Source organism: Theropithecus gelada, chromosome 12, assembly GCF_003255815.1.
Source record: "Theropithecus gelada isolate Dixy chromosome 12, Tgel_1.0, whole genome shotgun sequence".
Lineage (NCBI taxonomy): Eukaryota > Metazoa > Chordata > Mammalia > Primates > Cercopithecidae > Theropithecus > Theropithecus gelada.
This window is the reverse complement of record NC_037680.1, coordinates 19,451,272-19,474,663: the sequence shown is the minus strand read 5'-3', so window position 1 is coordinate 19,474,663 and position 23,392 is coordinate 19,451,272. Positions and strand designations below refer to the sequence as shown.

Below are 23,392 nucleotides of genomic sequence, written 5' to 3'. Positions count from 1 at the left end.
ATAGACCAATAGCAGGCTCTGAAATTGAGTCAATAATTAATAGCCTACCAACCAAAAAAAGTCCAGGACCAGATGGATTCACAGCTGAATTCTACCAGAGGTACAAGGAGGAGCTGTTACAATTACTTCTGAAACTATTCCAATCAATAGAAAAAGAGGGAATTCTCCCTAACTCATTTTATGAGGCCAACATCATCCTGATATCAAAGCCTGGCAGAGACACAACAAAAAAAGAGAATTTTAGACCAATATCCCTGATGAACATTGATGCAAAAATCCTCAATAAAATACTGGCAAATCGGATCCAGCAGCACATCAAAAAGCTTATCTGCCATGATCAAGTGGGCTTCATCCCTGAGATGCAAGGCTGGTTCAACATATGCAAATCAATAAACATAATGCAGCATATAAACAGAACCAAAGACAAAAACCACATGATTATCTCAATAGATGCAGAAAAGGCCTTTGACAAAATTCAACAGCCCTTCATGCTAAAAACGCTCAATAAATTCGGTATTGATGGAACATATCTCAAAATAATAAGAGCTATTTATGACAAGCCCACAGCCAATATCATACTGAATGGTCAAAAACTGGAAGCATTCCCTTTGAAAACTGGCACAAGACAGGGATGCCCTCTCTCACCATTCCTATTCAACATAGTGTTGGAAGTTCTGGCTAGGGCAATCAGGCAAGGGAAAGAAATCAAGGGTATTCAGTTAGGAAAAGAAGAAGTCAAATTGTCCCTGTTTGCAGATGACATGATTGTATATTTAGAAAACCCCATTGTCTCAGCCCAAAATCTCCTTAAGCTGATAAGCAACTTCAGCAAAGTCTCAGGATACAAAATTAATGTGCAAAAATCACAAGCATTCTTATACACCAGTAACAGACAAACAGAGAGCCAAATCATGAATGAACTTCCATTCACAATTGCTTCAAAGAGAATAAAATACCTAGGAATCCAACTTACAAGGGATGTAAAGGACCTCTTCAAGGAGAACTACAAACCACTGCTCAGTAAAATAAAAGAGGACACAAACAAATGGAAGAACATACCATGCTCATGGATAGGAAGAATCAATATCGTGAAAATGGCCATACTGCTCAAGGTAATTTATAGATTCAATGCCAGCCCCATCAAGGTACCAATGAGTTTCTTCACAGAATTGGGAAAAACTGCTTTAAAGTTCATATGGAACCAAAAAAGAGCCCACACTGCCAAGACAATCCTAAGTCAAAAGAACAAAGCTGGAGGCATCACGCTACCTGACTTCAAACTATACTACAAGGCTACAGTAACCAAAACAGCATGGTACTGGTACCAAAACAGAGATATAGACCAATGGAACAGAACAGAGTCCTCAGAAATAATACCACACATCTACAGCCATCTGATCTTTGACAAACCTGAGAGAAACAAGAAATGGGGAAAGGATTCCCTATTTAATAAATGGTGCTGGGAAAATTGGCTAGCCATAAGTAGAAAGCTGAAACTGGATCCTTTCCTTACTCCTTATACGAAAATTAATTCAAGATGGATTAGAGACTTAAATGTTAGACCTAATACCATAAAAACCCTAGAAGAAAACCTAGGAAATACCATTCAGGACACAGGAATGGGCAAGGACTTCATGTCTAAAACAACAAAAGCAACGGCAACAAAAGCCAAAATTGACAAATGGGATCTAATTAAGCTAAAGAGCTTCTGCACAGCAAAAGAAACTACCATCAGAGTGAACAGGCAACCTACAGAATGGGAGAAAATTTTTGCAATCTACTCAAAGGGCTAATATCCAGAACCTACAAAGAACTCAAACAAATTTACAAGAAAAAATCAAACAACCCCATCAAAAAGTGGGCAAAGGATATGAACAGACATTTCTCAAAAGAGGACATTCTTACAGCTAACAGACACATGAAAAAATGCTCATCATCACTGGCCATCAGAGAAATGCAAATCAAAACCACCATGAGATACCATCTCACACCAGTTAGAATGGCAATCATTCAAAAGTCAGGAAACAACAGGTGCTGGAGAGGATGTGGAGAAATGGGAACACTTTTACACTGTTGGTGGGATTGTAAACTAGTTCAACCAGTATGAGAAACAGTATGGCGATTCCTCAAGGATCTAGAACTAGAAGTACCATATGACCCAGCCATCCCATTACTGGGTATATACCCAAAGGATTATAAATCATGCTGCTATAAAGACACATGCACACGTATGTTTATTGCGGCACTATTCACAATAGCAAAGACTTGGAATCAACCCAAATGTCCATCAGTGATAGACTGGATTAAGAAAATGTGGCACATGTACCCCATGGAATACTATGCAGCCATAAAAAGGATGAGTTTGTGTCCTTTGTAGGGACATGGATGCACCTGGAAACCATCATTCTCAGCAAACTATCTCAAGAACAGAAAAGCAAACACCGCATGTTCTCACTCATAGCTGGGAACTGAACAATGAGATCACTTGGACTCAGGAAGGGGAACATCACACACCAGGGCCTATCATGGGGAAGGGAGGTAGGGGAAGGGATTGCATTGGGCATTGTACCTGATGTAAATGACGAGTTGATGGGTGCAGCACGCCAACATGGCACAAGTATACATATGTAACAAAAAAAAAATGAAAATAAATTTCAGTAACGCAAATTAAATTTAAAAAAAAAAGAATGTATACAGAACAAGATAAATATATAAATATTATCAAAAACAAAAATGTGGTGAATGTCCCTAAAGAATGGTCTTTTGAAGCAGGTATCCACATTGTTAACTGTTGATAAAAAGTATTTTATTTCAAATATTAATTATCTTTCTTATTCAAATTGGAAAAAAAAAAAAAACACAAATCCATAAATGACAAACTGTAGATAACTATTTAAGGTGTATCTACAAGGTAAGTATTATACAGCCATAGAAATTACACTTGTCAGGATTTTTAATAACCTAGAAAATATAATTTTTAGTGAAATGTACAAGATATAAAAATTTATTTATAGTCAGAAACATGTCATGGAGCTTGTTCCTGTGTTGTATGGCTATGGGCAATTTGTTTCTACTTTTCTATATTACATCATGTTAAATTTCCCAAAAAGTATATGTTACTTTTGTAATGGAAATAAGTGCGACTTTCCAAGGAATACATGTCTAATTCAAAGTAAAATGAACACATGGACACAGGCAGGGAAACAACACACACTGGAGCCTGTTGGGGGCTGGGGAGTGGGGTCAGAGAGCATTGGAGCATTAGGAAAAATAGTTAATGCATGCTGGGCTTAATACCTAGGTGATGGGTTGGTAGGTGCAGCAAACCACAGTGGCACACATACATGTACCTGTGTAACAGACCTGCACATCCTGCACGTGTACCCCGGAACTTACAAATATAGATTAGAAAAAAACCTTAAAAAAGAAATTTTATAGACTTGATAATTAAATGCAGATAATAAAATCAAATCATATATTTGTTTAAAGCACTCTAGAAGTCTTCTAACCTTCCACATTTTTCAGATCGGCATCTGGTACCCCAGAGCATTTCAGTGTCTTTTATGTTTCGAATACTCTGTGACGTTGAGCAAGTCACCAATACTTGTTATTTGATTGTAAAATGAATGGGATGCTTTACAAAGTTGTAGTGTTATCTATTCACTTAAAACAATGAGGTGGTCAATGTAAAGGACGTAAATCAGTGCTGACAACCAAAATCTCAGAACCTATCACCGCTAAAGAACTTAACTCATGTAACCGAACACCCCCAGTTCCCCCAAAAACTATTGTAGTAAAAAATAATAAAATAAATACCTAGGTTCTTCCTCCTAAATTAACACGACTTGATGATAAAGTTGACAGTACAATTCACATCTTTTAATTGTTCAGATACCATTTATTAACTAGCTATTAAATAGTGTTTACTATTACTTAACTCTTATTAGTTACTATTTGTTTTACCAGATATTAAATTAATGCTGCATGTATTTCCCTTCAGTTTTTAGTAGAGTAAACTGAGGCACAAAGAAGATAAATAATAGCCCTATGTTATATGCTAATTGGAGTCAGAACTAGGATTCAAATCAAGTTCCTCCTTTAACTTTTGGGCTCTTTCTACCTTGCTTCACTGCCTCCTGGAAAATCAAAGTCTGAGTCTGTCCATCCAAAAATATAAAGTGAATTGAGCAATTGTATGGTGCTTCTGATCAACAGGATCAGACACTAGACAAATACAATCAACTATCTATTTTAAGATATTTTAGTAGATTCACCGTTTAATATATTTACTTTGCTTTTAAAATAAAACATAGAATAAATAGTAGGAAAAATAAAAGAGGCTTATTTTGTTTGTATCTCAGCTGGTTAAGGGAGCTTAAGTGGAACTGCTAGAATATTCTACCAGAATCTGTAACAGGGGCTCAAGGGTGACTCTGAAGACCTATCTATCCCTCTGTGTTATTGAGATTTATGTTATGCCTCTGTACTTGTGGCACACAAATGCAAATTTGTTTGTACAACATTACTGTGCAATTTGCCAAGATTACAGGCTGATGAAAAGAGAGTGATGAATGGAATAGCAAGGGTTTTGAAGATGACCTAGAGTATATTGGCAAAAGATGAGAGTGTAACTACTTTCCCCTTCCCCTGACTCACTTCATAACCATAAACTTACAACACAAATTTCTAAATAAGAAAAAAAATCACAAATTCTTGTCAAGTGCGATAGATGGCATTACAGAATGTAATATGACACTTGCTAAAACTGCATAATGTGAATTCAAAAAATTTCCACTGAATATTACATTGCATTGACATGCAATTTTAAAAATGACACTATTGGAGTCTCTACAGAGCTAGCTTATTATAGATTCACCTCTTTATTAAGAAAATATGTCATTGGCAATTTGTTTTGCTTTATAAGCCTTTCCCTTCTCTATCTGGAAGAATAACATAAAAGTTTTGAAGAATAACAATTCAGAAACAAAACGGAAATGGTTGGATCTCAGTGGGATAAGCTGCGGCTGGCATTGTTATTCCTAACTGCTGGTGCGTCCACATAGCCTGTCCACTTTCCCTAGAAGAACAGGTTGCCCATGTAAGTACTCATTGAGGAATATTACCCTGATGGATGAGAAGTAACATGAAATTAATTTGCAGATTCACCAAAGACTTTACAAAGTAGGGTGACCTGCAACTTTCCAGATAATCAGTATCACTAGATGCTGTAATAGCATATGTCATGTAGAGACTATGCTAAATCAAAGGTGGCTGTACCAGCTCCTGTGGAAGTATGGATTTGAGAATCCCTTTTTAAAATAAAATTGATTCCGACTCTTCTGGCAATAAACGACTGCATTACTCCCGTAATTATAAACCAATGAGATAGCCTGGGAATTATGTAAGTCAGCACATACAGATAACAACATTACTATTAGGAGTCTATAATATTTTAAGCAACAGAAATAGCAAGGTGTTCCCATTAGTCAGGATTTGTCTGCAAATTACAGAAACACAACACAAACTAGTGGTAAAATGGAATTTCAGTCTTGATTACAAGGAGTGGATAGAGTAGATAGGGGGCAGAATTTGGATCCAAGTATTCACATATAGTCATTAGATAGCAATCTCATTTTGTTCTCCCTTTATACGTATGTCTTTACTCTATTGATGTCTTCTGAGCCACTAGTTCTTAAAATGACCCCTAGAAATGTGAGGTTATGATCCTTACAATCTCAATGGGAAAAAAAATAATCTCTTCCAAAATCTATAGGAATGACCTCAAACAACTTTCATTGACCTTCCTAGGTTATCAACAGAAACTTCTAATTGCCTGTGTCTATACCATTTTACTTTTGCGTTCTCCTTAGACACAGAACTTTACCTCTTAGCTTGACATATTGCTATCTAGAAGTTATCACATTTTCCAGCTTCCCTTGTGTTGTCATGTGACTAAGTTCTGAGCATTGAGATAGAAACAGAGAGTTATGTGGGACTTCCAAGAAAATGGTTCAAGGGTAGTTTTCTCAACATGGAAGGACTCTTTGCCCTTCTGTCCCTTTTCCTCTGGCCTGGAAGGTTATGTCTTGAGTTCTAGCAGTCATGGATGGTAGAGCAGAAAGATAGAAATGTCAGTTCCTGAGGATATCACCAGGCCACCATACAATCCCTGTACTGCCTCCTTGATGCCTCTCTAATGTAAAAGCATAATGATCGACCACATTTAAGCAGGAAATTACCCTGGACCAACTGTGCTCTAGGGCAGTAGGCAGTAGGCCACCCTAAGTCAGGCTGTCCTCTCTTGTGGTAGTGGAAGTAGGAATCCAGTTAACAGCTTCACCAGGTATGAGAACAGTAGTTTCAAAAAATAAAACAAAAATGAAAGCTGATTAAAACAATAAGAATGGTATATATTTACTAAGTACATATCCACCAAAAAAAAAAAATGTGCCGGTAAACCCTACAGGCTACAGAAAAGGAGGCAGAGAATATGTTCTCCTCACGTCTGCCACCACTTTGGGTGAACCTGTAATCAGTCAAGGAGATTTAGTACATTTGCAAGACAGCATATATGGTTATTTGTTTCCTTATAATGTAAAAAGAGATGTTGAGGAGTGTTTAGAATAAGAGAACAGAATTGTATAAGGTTGATTTAAAAAGAGAAAATAATGACTTCTCTATAAAAGGTCATGCTTTGATAGTTAAGAGATAGTTAACCTGTCTCCCAAGAGAAGATGAGGTCTTCTATAAAAGTTTGCCAGTTCTAACTACATCCTTCTGACTTCATAACGTTATAATCTGGAAATCAAAGAAACAAGGAGCTGCCGTGATTAAAGCTTAACTTCATTGTTCCCACAGTTCTTTTCACCTCAGTATTTCCATTACTATATTTATTTATTTATTATTGGTAACCAAAATTATTACCTGTTACCCAACTATTTGTAATCATCATGTTTCCTGAAATAGAAGATGGAAAATCTTAACTACAAAAGAGCAGTAGCAAGAAGGACCAAACATCATATTTCTAATCTCTTAATCCCCAAATTAAAGTCCTCTTCCTAACTTCACTCTAAAATGGTTTTATGTATTATATTTTCAAACTAATAGCAAACTTAAAAAAAAAGTAACAAAACGATTTTTCTGGTCAGTTGAATAAAACACATGGCTGATTTACAAGTGGTATTTCATTTTCGAAACAAACATTAATTGTAAAACAGTATATAATTTCAATTTGTTTAGGTAGCTACTGATTCATTAGTTTGCTACATATTTAATATACAAAAAAGTTACATATATGCACAACAGGCTTTATTTCACATATTCATTGAATAAGTGGTAGTTTTCCCCAGTAATATAATACATTTATTTTGACCTCTGCCACAAAACTAACAAAAGAGAAATCAATGTAGAGTGGGAAACTTACACTCTGTCTCTACAAAAAAAATAAAAGAAAACAAATTAGCCAGGCTTGGTGATGTGTGCCTGTAGTCCAGGCTACTTGGGAAGCTGAGATGGGAGGATCACTTGAGTCCAGGAGGTCGAGGCTGCAGTGAGCTATGGTTGCACCACTGCACTCCAGACTGGGTGACAGAGCAAAATACTGTCTCTGGGGGGGGAAAAAAAAAAAAAAGGTATATATGAAAGGCCTATATCTAGCATTTTAATTGTTAGATATTAGTGGAAAAAATTGTGATGAATGTTTATTTAGAATGTTTTCAGGAGAAAAAAAGTGGTACAGAAAACATGAAAGCATGAAAACATCCTGAAATTGACAGATTAAAATAAAACCTTTGGCACTCCTGAAGAAGACGCAATTTTAAACAATTTATATCCTATAATCTGAATCACATGTATTATAGTTAGGATATATAGGAAAGCACTGGTCTCTACTAAAAGTACAAAAATTAGCCCGCTGTGGCAGCACACACCTGTAGTCCCAGCTACTCAGGAGGCTGAGACAGGAGAATCACTTGAACTCAGGAGGTAGACGTTGCAGTGGGCTGAGATTGTGTCACTGAACTCCAGCCTGGGTGACAGAACAAGATCCCGTCTCAAAAAAAAAAAAAAAAAGATTGCATTCTTTTGAATCCCTGCACTGATCACACAACTTCGTCTGGCTCATTGAACCTGCATTTTTTTTTTTTAAATTTATTTATTATTATACTTTAAGTTGTTTTACATAAACAACAGGGCAGAGGAAGCAATCGGGTATGCATTTGTCTCAGGTGAACAGAGGGATGATCTTCTGTCCCCGCACCTGTGAAGATAAACACACAGTGTAGACTGCCAGGGTGAAATTCAACGGAACTGTTTTAGGGTAAATATCTTGAGGTTCACAAGGAATTTCCTTGTGAGAAAGTTGTGAGGGAGGTAGGTAGCTTAAAAAAAAATCTTTGTAGCTATCTTATTTAAGAATGAAATGAAAGGCAGGTTTACCTGATGTAATTCTCAGCTTGACTTTTCCCTTGTCTTAGTGATTCTAGGGTCCTGAGATTTATTTTCCTTTCACATATATATGATATTCATATTCCTCTTTTATTATCATTGAGACTGAATCTCAGCACAGTTCGATCATTTGTTCAATGCTACATGATGGAACAGGGAAGTAGCAACTTGAATCCAGACAGTCTTACTCCAACCATGGTATGTTTTCTATTACTTTATACGTGCAAAATTTTGAGAATACCTTAAAACTTACATGATTGATGAGCATAAATAGAATAATTATGTTTCATTTTAATTATGAAACAGAATAAAAACATGGTAGCCTCAATTGTCGAATAAATAAATCTCTTGAAAAAAATATATGTACTTTTTCTTTTTTCTATTGCTTATAGTTAATTAATATAAAGCATTTAAATTCTGGGGCTTAAATTCTGAGGCTCTAAGGAAGTTTGTTTTTGCTTTTGTTTTGTTTTGTTTTTACAGGCAATTCTCTGTAACTCATACTACCTTTCCATGCTGATAATACCTAAGTATTCAGGGACTACATGAATAATATTTTATCGTGGTGTAATTATTTGGGTTTTTTTTTAAACTCCTTGCAATTCTAATAGCAAGGTAATTTTTAATTAAAACAAAATGAAATGCACAGATCTTACTCAGTTTGATGATTTTCTTCTACTGTATACAATGTGTAACAGACACCCAAAATAAGATACAGAAACTTTTCTTCTAGGCAGACACTTCCCTGATGCTCTTTTCAATCAATTTCCCCAACGCTCCTCTTCATATCCACTAATTCTTCTTTCACCATGGATTGGTTTTGTTTGTATTTGGATTTTATATACATAGATATAATATCCATTATTTTGCTTGTGGCTTTTTCATTTGCATAATGCTGTCAAATATTTTTTAAGGCTGTCAAAAATATTTTTGACTTATTGTATGTTAAGAATTTAGTTTTTTTTATTCTTGGGTAATATTCAATTTTATGAATATATTCCAATTTGAATGATTTAGTAGTTAATAGTTATGATAAGGTTGCTTATCATAATCAGAAAAGTTATAGCAATAACATGTCTTATACAAATTAGTTTTATAAATATTTACTTTTATTTTTATTTGGTGAATACCTACAAGTAAAACTGCTGAGTCACATGGTAGATATGTTTACCTTTATGAAAACCAGCAAGAGAGTCTAGGTCCTCCATATTCTCATAAAAATTAGATATGGCCTTTTTGATTTCAGTAATTCCAGTAAATATATAGTGGTATCTCATTGTAGTTTTCATTTGCATTAGCTCGATGACTAATGATTTTGAGAACCTTTATTTGCTACTCAAATATGTTTTGTGTGTGTGTGGGAAGTTTCTGTTCAAGTGTTTTGCCTACAAATGAGTAGGCTTATATTATATACAAATATAAGAATTTTTATGTATTCTGAATAAGTCCTTTCTAAGATATGTATGTGATAAGTCTCATTATTTAATGATATGTCCCTCATCTCTTCAGTTGGTTAGTGGTGTCTTTTAAAGACCAAAACATTTTAATTGTGTTGAAGTCTAAATTTGCCATTTTTTTTTTATTTTACTGTGAATGCTTTTTTTTTTTTTGATGCCTGTCCAAGTAACCCTTATCTTTTCCAACATTATAAGAGTATTTTCCTATACTTTAGAAATTTTACATTATGTTTATACTCTCAGATTGTTTTTTTATGTATGGCATGGGATGGAGATTTATGCTTTTTTATAGAGATAACCACTTGTTTTAGCAATATTTGTTTTAAAAGACTTGCCTTTCTTCATTAAATTGACTAGAGGCCATTATCAAAACTCAATTGACATTACTAATTTTTTTATTCATTTTGTCCAATAGTACATTCTTTTGATTACTGTAGCTTTATAGTAAGTCTTACAACCAAGTACTGTAAATTCTCCAGCCTAATTTTTCTTTCCCAAGAAATGTTTGATTATTCTACAACCTTTGCATTTCCATGTTTTTCTTTTCTGTTTGTTTGTTTGTTTATTTGTTTTTTACACAGAGTCTCACTCTTGTCACCTAGGCTGGAGTGCAATGGCACAGCATGGCTCACTGTAACCTCTGTCTCCCGAGTTCAAGTGATTCTCCTGCCTCAGCTTCCGAAGTAGCTGGGACTGCAGGCACATGCCACCACACCCAGCTAATTTTCATATTTTTTAGTAGAGACGGGATTTCAATCAGTTGGCCACGCTGATCTCGAACTCCTGACCTCGTGATCCACCAGCCTCGGCCTCCCAAAATGCTGGGATTACAGGCGTGAGCCACCAGCATGCTCAGCCTTTTCCGTGTAATTCTACATCAATCTAAACAATCTTATCTATTTCTTAAAAAAAAAACTTGCTGTAATTTGACATTGATTAAAGTAATTATATATATATATGATTATATATACATAAAAATTTGGAAAAAATGAACATTTTAAACAATTTTCAGTTTTCTAATCCATAAACATGATATGTATCTGCATTTCTTAGGCATTATTCAATTTTTCTCAGCAATGTTTTGTAATCTTCAGTATAAAGATCATACATAAATTTGGCTAGATTTATGCATAAGCATGTGTTTTTCCATTGATGCCATTGTCAATTTGTTTCATTTTTGTTTATTGCTAACATATAAAAATACAATTAAATTTATATATTGATCGTACATTCTACTACCTTCTTAAATTTACTTATTACTTGCAGTAGTTAGTAGATTCATTTGGGTCTAAAGAGAAATTTAAATTTCATTCCCACTGTTGTTTTCTATTTCACTTCTCCATGTCTTGCTCCCAGAGGCATCCCTAGTGCTAGATTTTTAAATCCCTTTTCAGAAATATCCCATCCGTATGCAAACACCAATAGTATTACATTATACACTACATATAATTCTCTTATTTGAAAGTCTCTCATCTTACCTTTCTGGGAGAATCAAATTTATTACTAGTATCACATGTATTATGTGATAATATGTTTAAAATGAAAACAAGTTTCTATATACTATATTTGTTTTCTCCATACTTACTCCATACTTTCTCCAACACTTGAAAAGGGGAGTAATGAGATATTTGAATTCCATTTAACAATATAAACTAATGTAAAACATTATATATTGTGAGCATTTTATATTAACTCTGGAGGTAATATAATGTGGAAATATATATGTTCTGTTTTATATCAGTTTTTTGAGCCAGTGATTTTTAATTCTGGTTTCTCATTGGAATCATAGACTAGCTTTAATGAATACTGATGTCTGGATCATACCCCAGAGAGTCTGATTTTATTGATTTGATATGGGATATGGTTTGGGCAAAGAGATATTTTAAAGTTCCCCAAGTGATTTTAATGTATAACCAATTTGAGAACCGATGTTTTAGGCCTTACTCATACAGTTCCCCCTCTAAAATGTGTCTCTGTGTGTGTGTGTGTGTGTGTGTGTGTGTGTGTGTGTGTATGTGCGCGCGCGCACACACACCTCAAGGGAGGTTTGAAATGCAGAACAATGCTGTGTAGTTTGTATTTGGAATTTTTACAAGTAATTTCATGGATCAAAAAACTTAAATAACCTGGAAACATAAAATTTGTATAACTTTACATAAGGCAATTAATGTTTCCTGCATTACTCTGTCTTCACTCCCCAAAAGGAAATTTTATCAATGAACTCTAACTTGTTTTTGTCAAGAAATAGGTGCAGATATTTTTTTTTTTTTTTTTTTTTGAGACAGAGTCTCGCTCTGTCGCCCAGGCTGGAGTGCAGTGGCGCGATCTCGGCTCACTGCAAGCTCCGCCTCCCGGGTTCACGCCATTCTCCTGCCTCAGCCTCCCGAGTAGCTGGGACTACAGGCGCCCACAACCGCGCCCGGCTAATTTTTTGTATTTTTAGTAGAGACGGGGTTTCACCGTGGTCTCGATCTCCTGACCTTGTGATCCGCCCGCCTCCGCCTCCCAAAGTGCTGGGATTACAGACGTGAGCCACCGCGCCCGGCCAGGTGCAGATATTTTTAAACACAAACTATGATACAAATGTTTAAATATAGAAAAAAATACAAAAGGGATTTAGGAAAAAATTGATTGTCAGAACCAAATACTAACCTTTGGCAGTCAAGGAGAATTGTCATGCTGAGAATTAGTGTTATAAAACTGGATTACATGGGCTATTTTTCTGGTCTAGTCTGATCTTTCTTATTTTCTTATATTCTAAAATTTTAAGACATTATTTAAAAATAGTACAAGTGGCCCATGAGTGGTGACTCGCACCTGTAATCCCAACACATTGTGAAGCCGAGACAGACGGATCACCTGAGGTCAGAGGTTCATAACCAGCCTGGCCTACATGGCGAAACCCAGTCTCTACTAAAAATACAAAAATTAGCCAGACATCGTGGTGTGCACGTATCATCCTGGCTACTCGGAAGGCTGAGGCAGGAGAATCACTTGAACCAGGGAAGTGGAGGTTCAGGGAGCCAAGATCACGCCACTGCACTCCATCCTGCGGGATAGAGTGAGACTCCATCTCCAAAAAGAAAAAAAAAATAGTACAAGTAATACATGCAAGGAGTAAATAAGACTAATATTTATACATAGAACAGTATTTTCAGAGTTTATTTTAACTGGAAAATAAAATAGACATCCAATTTGTTCAGTTCAAAACCTATTTTCAGTGGTCATTCAGTTTAACATATTTCCTGATTGTGTGTAGAATGTTACATTAGAAATTTTGTGAAATTTAGGCCAAATTTTTAACCTAAAGTTAAATATAACACAGACAAGGTGGATATAATATAAAGCAGAAAACATTGCACCTGACATAAGTTACATTCTGAATAATTATTAGCAGGCAGGAAGAAAAGGAAGAAGAGAAATTCAGACAACATTTTTTTTTTTTAAGTAGAAAAATGCATTTGAAATCTATCATAAGAATTTTTCTAATAAAATGTTGTTGAAGCTGGAGCTGGATATAAATTCCTCCTTTGCCATTTAACATATTTGTGAGATTGGACAAATTATTTAAGTGTTTTGAGAGTTATTTTCCTCATATGTTTAAATACATATAATAATACTTCTTAAAAATATCATGAGGATTAGATGTGATCCTGTGTATGAAAATGCTTAGTCAAGAGTTAGGGTGGATCCTCAATAGATGTTCAGTATTTAATTTTCGTAAGTATACCTAAGTCACTTTTGCTTTCTTTTTTATTATTATTATTATTATACTTCAAGTTCTAAGGTACATGTGTACTATGTGCAAGTTTGTTACATATGTATACATGTGCCATGTTGGTGTGCTGCACCCATTAACTCATCATTTACATTAGGTATTTCTCCTAATGCTATCCCTCCCCCTTCTCCCTACCCCACAACAGGGCCCGGTGTGTGATGTTCCCCGCCCCGTGTCCATGTGTTCTCATTGTTCAGTTCCCACCTATGAGTGAGAATATGCGGTGTTTGGTTTTCTGTCCTTGTGATAGTTTGCTCAGAATGATGGTTTCCAGCTTTGTCCATGTCCCTACAAAGGATATGAAGTCGTCCTTTTTTGTGGCTACATAGTGTTCCATGTTGTATATGTGCCACATTTTCTTAATCCAGTCTACCATTGATGGACACATGGGTTGGTTCCAAGTCTTTGCTATTGTGAATAGTGCCGCAATAAACATTACGTGTGCATGTGTCTTTATAGCAGCATGATTTATAATCCTTTGGGTATATACCCAGTAATAGGATAGCTGGGTCAACTGGTATTTCTAGTTCTAGATCCTTGAGGAATCACCATACTGTCTTCCACAATGGTTGAACTAGTTTACAGTCCCAGCAACAGTGTAAAAGTGTTCCTATTTCTCCACAACCTCTCTAGCACCTGTTGTTTCCTGACTTTTTAATGATTGCCATTCTAACTGGTGTGAGATGGTATCTCATTGTGGTTTTGATTTGCATTTCTCTGATGGCCAGTGATGATGAGCATTTTTTCATGTGTCTGTTGGCTGCATATATGTCTTCTTTTGAGAAGTGTGTTCATATCCTTTGCCCACTTTTTGATAGGGTTGATTTTCTTATAAATTTGTTTAAGTTATTTATAGATGCTGGATATTAGCCTTTTGTCAGATGGGTAGGTTGCAAAAGTTTTCTCCCATTCTGTAGGTTGCGTGTTCACTCTGATGGTAGTTATTTTATTTTATTTTATTTTTTTCTGTGCACAACCTCTTTAGTTTAATTAGATCCCATCCAAGGAAAACTACAAACCACTGGTCAACAAAGTAAAAGAGGACACAAACAAATGGAAGAACAGTCCATACTCATGGATGGGAAGAATCACTTTTTTTTTTTATGTTATTTGAGTCTGAATTCTATAAGTTGCATTTTAAAGTAAAGCGTAAGAACCACCACCAATAACTTACCCATTCCTTTAGCTGATTTGTTTTACTAGTCTGAGACTGGAAGCACTTCACTGTCCATCTCTAGTATGGATGATAAGGAGTTTATCTGAGTACATGAAAGGGAAATGTGTTCTAGATTGTGTATTGAGGCTTATAATTTTATCATTTTAATGTTATTTAATTCATAATTTTGTTACTCCAGAATCTTGCTATTCAGTGTGTTTCATAGAAAAAAGGCAATATTATTGCCAGCCAGCTCGTTAGAAACCCAGACCTACTGAATCTCAATTTCCATTATAGCAAAATTCCCAAGTGACTTATATGTATGCACATTAAGGTTTAATGGAGCACTGTTTTAGCTATATATAGTTCAATATTATAGTTTTAATACATATGATTTAAACTTTAAATAAATTCTTATTACATGCTTTCTGATTCTAGCTGATATACATGTAAGTTACATTTGTTGTAAAAAGCGCTAGATCAGGAGTAGAAGCACACTTCTTTTATATTGGCTGTGCTATTTAATGATAGTGAAAATGTATTAAGTTCCTAAATTTCCAAAAGTTTTTATTTCACCATCTGTAAAGTGAAACGCTAGTTAATACTTTTCCTGGTACTCAGTGGAATTGTTTAAAGGTTCATGTGAGATGGCCCATAATTAATGTTCAAACTCTATACACATATGAAGCATTATGATAACCAATGAGTTTGTGAGTGGGCAGTGGCCAGGATTTAGAAAGAGCAGCTAATCACAGATCAATTATGAATACGAACTCCTTAGGGAGAAACACAAGATGACAACCGTAGAATTGTAATAATAACCATATATTTTGTTGCTTTATAGCAGTAATACAGGGTGGAGAAGAGAGGATGTGTCCTAAATGAAAAGACAACTGTCCAAAGTGCTGGGATTACAGGCATGAGCCACCATGCCCGGCCAATTTTGATTTTTTGAAAACTGATTTGTGTTGACTTTGCTTGGATGGTCCAATCGGTTTCTTCCTAATTAGCTCACAGTGAAAGCATGAACAATAACAACATAAAACAAGACCAAAAAATAGATTTTCCTCAGCACTTGCCTTCAATTTTTCCTAAGGATGCTTCTTAGTAACTGAATTAAGGAAACATTATATGCCATGGACTTGTCATGGCAGTCAGGACATTGTGAGGGATGTCTTCATGGAAATCTACAATGCAAACTCTGGTTCTTTCCATTACAGATAAAAAGACTTGTGGACCTCATGAATTCCAGTGTAAAAACAACAACTGTATTCCAGATCACTGGCGGTGTGATAGCCAAAATGACTGCAGTGATAACTCAGATGAAGAAAACTGTAGTAAGTAACTCTTCCTAATAATGTTGTGAGATTGACAGCCCATTCCATAAGCAGGATGGCAATTTTTAGTTCTGTTAAGGTATAAATTTGAACCTGTCTGTCTTATGGCTCACATTTTTAGACATATATTCACATTTGGATGAGAATATTCAGACTACATTGACCTGAATCTCAAATGGTAGAATTATCGAAATACTTATCCTGAGAGTTATTTTGTTACAGTTCTCACAATTGGTAGGAAACTATCATGAGGTTTAATGCAAACCCTTAGTAGGCAATGAAGGAAATCGTTGATGCAAGTTCACACAATGAGCTGAATGATGTGGAGTCACTGTAAAACATCTCATTCTTTAACAAATGGTAGTCATTTCATTTCAGTCTCAAATCCTTTTACACTACAAATTCACCCATGAGCATATTTCAGTGAAATATCACTTATTCTCTCTAGAGTAGTCAACACCTTATATATTCAGGATGCATTTCTCTGAAAATAGAATAACACTATTGTTACCATCTGTCTTGTCCATTTTTATATAATACATTTAAAAATGATAATTATCCCAAAATTTTACTTTCTGAAGAGTATGGCAGTTATATAAAATTGTGACAATATCTCCAGATTGTAGCATTTATTTCAGAAAAAAAAATATATATATATACTGAAATATATATACTGAGACCTTAAATACTGAGACCAAAAAATACATATGTATTTTTTGAGACAAGGTCTCACTCTGTTGCTCAGGCTGGAGAGCAGTGGCATGATCACGATTTACTGTAGCCTTGATCTCCCAGGATCAGGTGTTCCTCCCACCTCAGCCTTCCAGCTGCGACTATGGAAGCATGCCACCACACCTGGCTAGTTTTCTTTTCTTTATAATTTGTAGAGACGGGATCTTGCCATGTTGTCCAGGCTGATCACTAACTCTTGGGCCCAGGCGATAAACCCTGGCCTCCCAATGTGTGCGCATTAAAGGCGTGAGCTGGCCACACTAGGTCTGAGTATATTTCTTATTGGCACTGTTATACACTGTCATTTAAACAAAGAAAGCTACATAAGCATGTTTAAAATAACATAATAATCAAATTCCATTTATTAAATATTTATGTCTGGTACTTCCAAGAAGACTTAATGCAGATTAATAATGATAGTGTCTATTCTTGCAGACATCTCATTGGACTAAGAGCATTCATTTCCCCAGAGGCAGAAGACTAAATCTACATAGGAATACGTTATATGAAAGCATATAATTAGTAGAGTGAAAGCCTGAATAAACCACTCAGATATTTGGCTTGCAAAGTACCAACTAATGTTTTGGATAACTTTCACAACTTAATCTGACCTGTCTTTGGGAATGAAGTATATTAAGCATGAAATCTCTGGATTATTGTGATTATAGAATATCCTGCATATAGAAACTTTTATAACTCCCTCTTTACATACATATCTTCTAACAGGTCATAGTCTTTAGAAAGATAAAGAGCAATGCAGAGAGTCAATAGAGTTTTAGATTTCTCTAAACACCAGTTTTTAAAAACTATGTATGGAAATTCTCTGATCCACTTAATGATTAAAGTAAAATTCTGATGGGGTGGAGCTGGTAGGGATAGAAGCATAAATACAAAAAATCCCCCCACAATTATGCATATACTTTCTGCTTATTTATGAACCAGAACTTAAGTGTACAAATGTCTACTTAGATTTTTTCTTGATATATTTGGTGTTAATCATCAATAAGGTAACTGAGAGCAAATGCCTTATAACGGAAGGATGTTGAAAGCAGAAGAGGGTGGATGAGAGGCCAACTCTGAAGACATGTCTTGGAGAACTTTTATTCAGGGGGTGGTTGAATCTATGTGAGAAGTTAGCCTACTTTTATAATAAGAAAAACAGGAGAAGAAGGAAGGGCTCACCTGCTTCTGAGTCTGCTGGGTTTTTCTAAGTGGCTGAATATCATTGTACTGACATCTAAAAGTCAGCCTTTGGCACAAGAAAGCAAGGAGAAAGAACATTGACTCTTACTCTCGCTTGTCACTGTGGAAACTCAGTGATAAATCACTGTAGCCACAGTGTCCTTAAGAAAAAGTGAGGGAAGTGGTTGCAGTATCAAGCATTTCAGTATAAAATACCCAATTATGTGTGGTTCTCTTTTAGTGTCTGTTCACTCTGAGCTTGTTGACTAAGGCAAGTCATATTGATGAAGTTGCAGAGGAGAGATGACAGTGAACAAGAATGAACCATTTTACAGTTGTAATATGGAAGAGTAGTAGGCATATATGGGACAAGTATAAGAGTATGTTCACATTTTACACATGTAAGAGGAGTGTCAGAGTATGTTAGGGCAAATATGAAAGTATATTCACGTGTTTTGAACATGTAAGAGTATGTAAGAGGTTGGATCCAGGGGTCTAGATAATTGAATAGGGCTTCAAGATGCTATTTTGAATAGGCCAGAAGAAATGGGAAGCTTTCGACATTGACAATAGTTCTACATAGGCAGAAATTTAGTCAATAAAGAACGAGAAAATAATTCAGTTATATATTTGGGGAGCACCAAAATATTAGTCACATTGAAACAAGCCTTAGAAGAAAATACTATTGCTGTACTAAAATTTATCAAGATATTTACAATTGTTATGTATTAAAATAATTGTAAACACAGACACACACATACACACACATGCACATCGCTGTCCTAAAATATTAGGTCTGTGGTATATGTTGTCCTATTTTCTAAATAGTATCGATCAATGTTATGCACTTTGATTCATGTTTGGCAGTTATTGTTAGCTATTATTAAGTAGTGAAACATATCACAGACATATAAATCAACCTAGATCATCATGTGTTGCTTAACAGTGGGGATACATTTTGAGAAATTTGTCGCTAGACAATTTTGTCATTGTGTGAACAGCGTCAAGTGTACTTACACAAACATAGATGGTACAGACTACTACACACCTAAACTATATGGTTCAGCTAATTGCTCATAGGCTACAAACCTATACAGCATGTTACTGTACTGAATACTATAGGGAATTGTAACACGATGGTATGTATTTGCCTATCTAAACATTAAAAAATTATAATTTATGACACCAACACTGTATGTTGTTGGAAAAGTTATTATGTAACACAAAACTGTAGCTGAAAAATAACAGCAACATAATTTAGAGTCACTTTTTGTCTTCTTTGTTTATGAATCTGATTTCATGCATTTACTTTTTAAATTGTGTTGGAGATAGTCCACTGATAGAGATGGGAAGAGTTCAAATAGTAGTGGGGCAATTAACTGCCAACTACATTTTAAACTTAATATGCTTTCTATATTTTTATATTTACATAGGATAATTAGTTCATTGTCATTTTATCATCCTCTGTTTATCATTTCCCTCGTTAAGTGTTCAGCAGGGACACTGCTTGAACAATTTTTTCTGCTCTTCAAAACAAGAAAATCTCATTGTCATTGGAGTTATTTTGTAATCTGGATCAGAAGTTTGGAAATAATTGAGAAATCTCAACATCTATACTATCTTTAGCAACAAAAAATAAAATACGTCATATATGCCATCTATATTACTGATTTACAAAATAAATAACTTTATATCCTTACATTATTAAGAAGTAACTAAAAATCCAATCGATTTTAAAATAACAAGTAATTTAAAATTTAGGTTTACATAGACAAGCTGCTTCTACCTTATTTGAATTTCTAGTGCTTTCACACTGAATTTCTATCAGAAGATTATTTGTATAGAGTGTAAGTTATACTAATTGTATTCTAAAAATTCTTGTCAAATGCTAACATTGACATTCATATAACTTTTGAATTTATCACCAAGAGTTTTTAAGATAGTAGAGAAACTGAAGTCCAAGTCTTTCTGCTCTGCCATTTACTCTATGGTGTTGAAAGCCACTTTTATTTCCAGAACATGATTTTCTTCAGTTTCGTGTAAAATGAATTCCAAAGGTCTTTTCAATTCTGTGGCTGTATGTTTTTGCCTCCATCAGTAATCAGTATTGAAGTAAATAATCAGTCTATATGATGACCCTGTATTTTGTTCTATTTTTTTTTTTTTTTTTGAGAGGGAGTCTCACTTTGTTGCCCAGGGTGGAGTGTAGTGGTGCTGGTGCAATCTTGACTCACTGCAACCTCCATCTCCTGGGTTCAAGTGATTCTCCTGCCTCAGCTCCCCAAGTAGCTGGAATTACAGGTGTGTGTGGTGGTGCCCAGCTAATTTTTGTATTTTTAGTGGAGAAGGGGTTTCACCATGTTGGCCAGACTGGTCTCAAACTCCTGACCTCAGGTTATCTGCCCACCTCAACCTCCCAAAATGTTGGGATTACAGGCTTGAGCCACCGCACTTGGCCCTTTATATTTTATTCTTATTGAAGAATCCCAATTGGCCTTCTGAAACATGGAAAGCATACCCTGCAAAAGCTTCTTGGTTGCTAATCTGGCTTGTCTAGATGAGGTTTATGGAAAACCTGGCTAATTGTTCACATGTGGAGTTACGCATCTACTCTTGGTCCAGGAATATAGGTAATATCAGAGAAAAATTAGCATGAAAATAGCATTTTAGAAATACAGGGGAAAATGTCACACCCAATTTTATTTTTCAGGTGGGTTAGCTTTTACTACAGTCATTTTGTTGTTGTTGTTCTCTTTCACAAGAAAAATAGTATCGTGATAAAGTCTGAAAATTGGTCTTTTACTTTATCCAAAAAAGATCAAAGGTAAGATAAGCAATAAGGAAAAATTCCTTAGGACTTTCCGTGATAACTAAATTACATTTCCCTCAAGAGATTTTCTTTTTGAGCTATCTAGTGGCAAAAGATTCTGAGATATATGAATGATGGTTAGAAATAGACTCGGTACCCTATTCCTTGATGGTATTTGTGTATGTATAAAAAATTCATGATTATTTTTCAGAAGTAGATTTGCTGGCATTTTAAAAAACATGATAGAAACACGCGGAATTTCCACTTTCCCTGGAAAAGCTTTTCTCAGCAAATCTCTCAGCCTCTCTACTGCCATTTTGAAGCAGAATAATTAATAATGTTAGGACAAAGTCTCTAGAAAATGAGCATTCTGTGGAACTCTTGGGTAAATGCTTTCAACTACTGGCTTGATAACTTTTTTTAACCTACATCAACAACTTTCAACTCTTTGTATAGCAAAGTGTGTCAAGGCCTGTGAAGCCTTTGCTGTTTAGCATATGATGAGCACACTTACTTTTAAATAGGATAAAGGCAAATTAGAACATTAGAGAAAGAATTAGTCCCATTCTACAACTCCCAATTCTATGAAATTTAGATGTTTCTTCTGCTGTTTTTAAACATGTAAGTACGATATATTTTAAATTTACACTTTCTTTATTCTTTTCATTAAAACAATTTTGGCTGTTATTTTCCGTTGTTAAATAAATTGAACATATTTCACTATAATTTATTTCCTCTGAGAATAAAACTGCATGTGTCTGCAACCAGGAGGGCAAAATGGCTTCAGTATGGAATGATGATAAGAGCATATGAGTTTTCTCTTGTTTTTATTAATAAAATAGATATTGCTAGCCATGTACCTTAGATAAGTCACTTGACTTCCCAGGCCTTTAATGTTAATCTCTGTAATATGTGGACACTTATTTTTTCCTCAGTTGTATGGGAAGCAATGATATAGCCTACTAGGAAAAAGTACAGGCCCTGGTATCAGGTTGTCTTGATTCAAGTACAATTAATAGCTCTTCTGCACGCTCAGTGATTTGAAGTACGTTACTTATTATCTCTGTGCCTCAATTTACGCATCTAAAACGGGGTGCAAGTATAGCACATTCCTTAGAGAGTTGTTATAAAAATTCATTGGTGAGTTAATTCAAGTATGTTTCATTAACTTTACCTAGTACTTAACAAGAAATAAACAATTGGTAGAGGATAATTATTATTATTGTTATAATAAATAATATTAGTATTAATAGTTATTTTTAAGATGAAAGCATAATCTATGTGAATACCTTTTAAAAACGAAAAGGGAAATTTCTTTTGTCACATCTACTAAACAAAGGAGTGTAGGGACATGAGAAGATTATCCATTTAAGGGCATTTTCCCATTCTATCAAATGGCACCTTGTCTTATACCTTGAAGGTCTTGTTTTAAACTAAACTAAGTAGCAGAGTAGAATGAAATGCTTGCTGTCACACACTGCTTTTTCTATAGTTCTTCCAGTCCAACGTTCTGAAAGGGTTTCTTTTTTTTTTTTTTTTTTTGAGGCAGAATCTTGCTTTATTGTCCAGGCTGGAGTGCAGTGGCACGATCTTAGCTCACTGCAGCCTATGTCTCCCAAATTCAAGCAATTATCCCACCTCAGCCTCCCAAGTAGCTGGGATTACAGGAGCCTACCACCAAGTCAGGCTAATTTTTGTATCTTTAGTAGAGTTGGGTTTTGCCATATTGGCCAGGCTGGTCTTGAATTCCTGACCTCAACTGATCTGCCTGCCTCGGCCTCCCAAGAGCTGGGATTACAGGCATGAGCCGCCGTGCCTGCCTCTGAAAGGGTTCCTTTATATAGAAATGTAGGAGCCCCCATGATACCAAACCATCAAGATGTTACTCTCTATGTAGAAACCAAGGGATCGTGTAGAGCAAAATCCAAATACAGACTGATTCACTCACAATCTTTGTGCAGAAAATCAGGCATCATACGGATATTCCTTAAACTTAATGTCTGTTAGTTATTGCTTCTTGACCCAGTAAGAATATTATTATGTGTGATAGAGCTGCAAATACAAGGAATGAATAGAGAAAACAAGACGTCTTTCATCATGTAAGATATCAGTCCTGTTTAGAGAACAAAAATGAAACAAGAGATGATATCCAGCAGTCATATTGGTTACTCGTACGAATGAATTTCTAAAATCCTACTTCATTTTCCAGATGAAACATATTCCAATAGGAATTAAGCCAAGTAGTAAGTCATTAGTATTTGGCTTATGCCTTATGTGGAATATGGGACAGCATAATTAAATCAATAACTGCTAAATTATCTAAATTGACAGGCAAGTGATATAGGGCACAATAAACAATGGCATAAACAAGTGCAGTTTTTAAAGAAGAATCTTACAAACTAGCTTTGTGTAATATTATCCCTATATACTCTTCTTGTTCCAGGAACTCCAGATTTTCTGGGAACAAAATTGAATAATTAGAATGTTTTTAGAATA

General features: G+C 35.2%; 1 protein-coding gene across 1 annotated transcript in view; it reads left to right on the top strand.

The window, feature by feature from the left end:
• The window catches only part of LRP1B (LDL receptor related protein 1B), a 1,963,100-nt gene that overhangs the window by 1,789,360 nt on the left and 150,348 nt on the right, over nucleotides 1-23,392 (top strand). Inside the window, exon 67 of the mRNA XM_025404289.1 lies at nucleotides 16,057-16,173. Within this exon, the coding sequence (XP_025260074.1) occupies nucleotides 16,057-16,173 (117 nt within the window). The remainder of the gene's footprint in view (nucleotides 1-16,056; nucleotides 16,174-23,392) is intronic.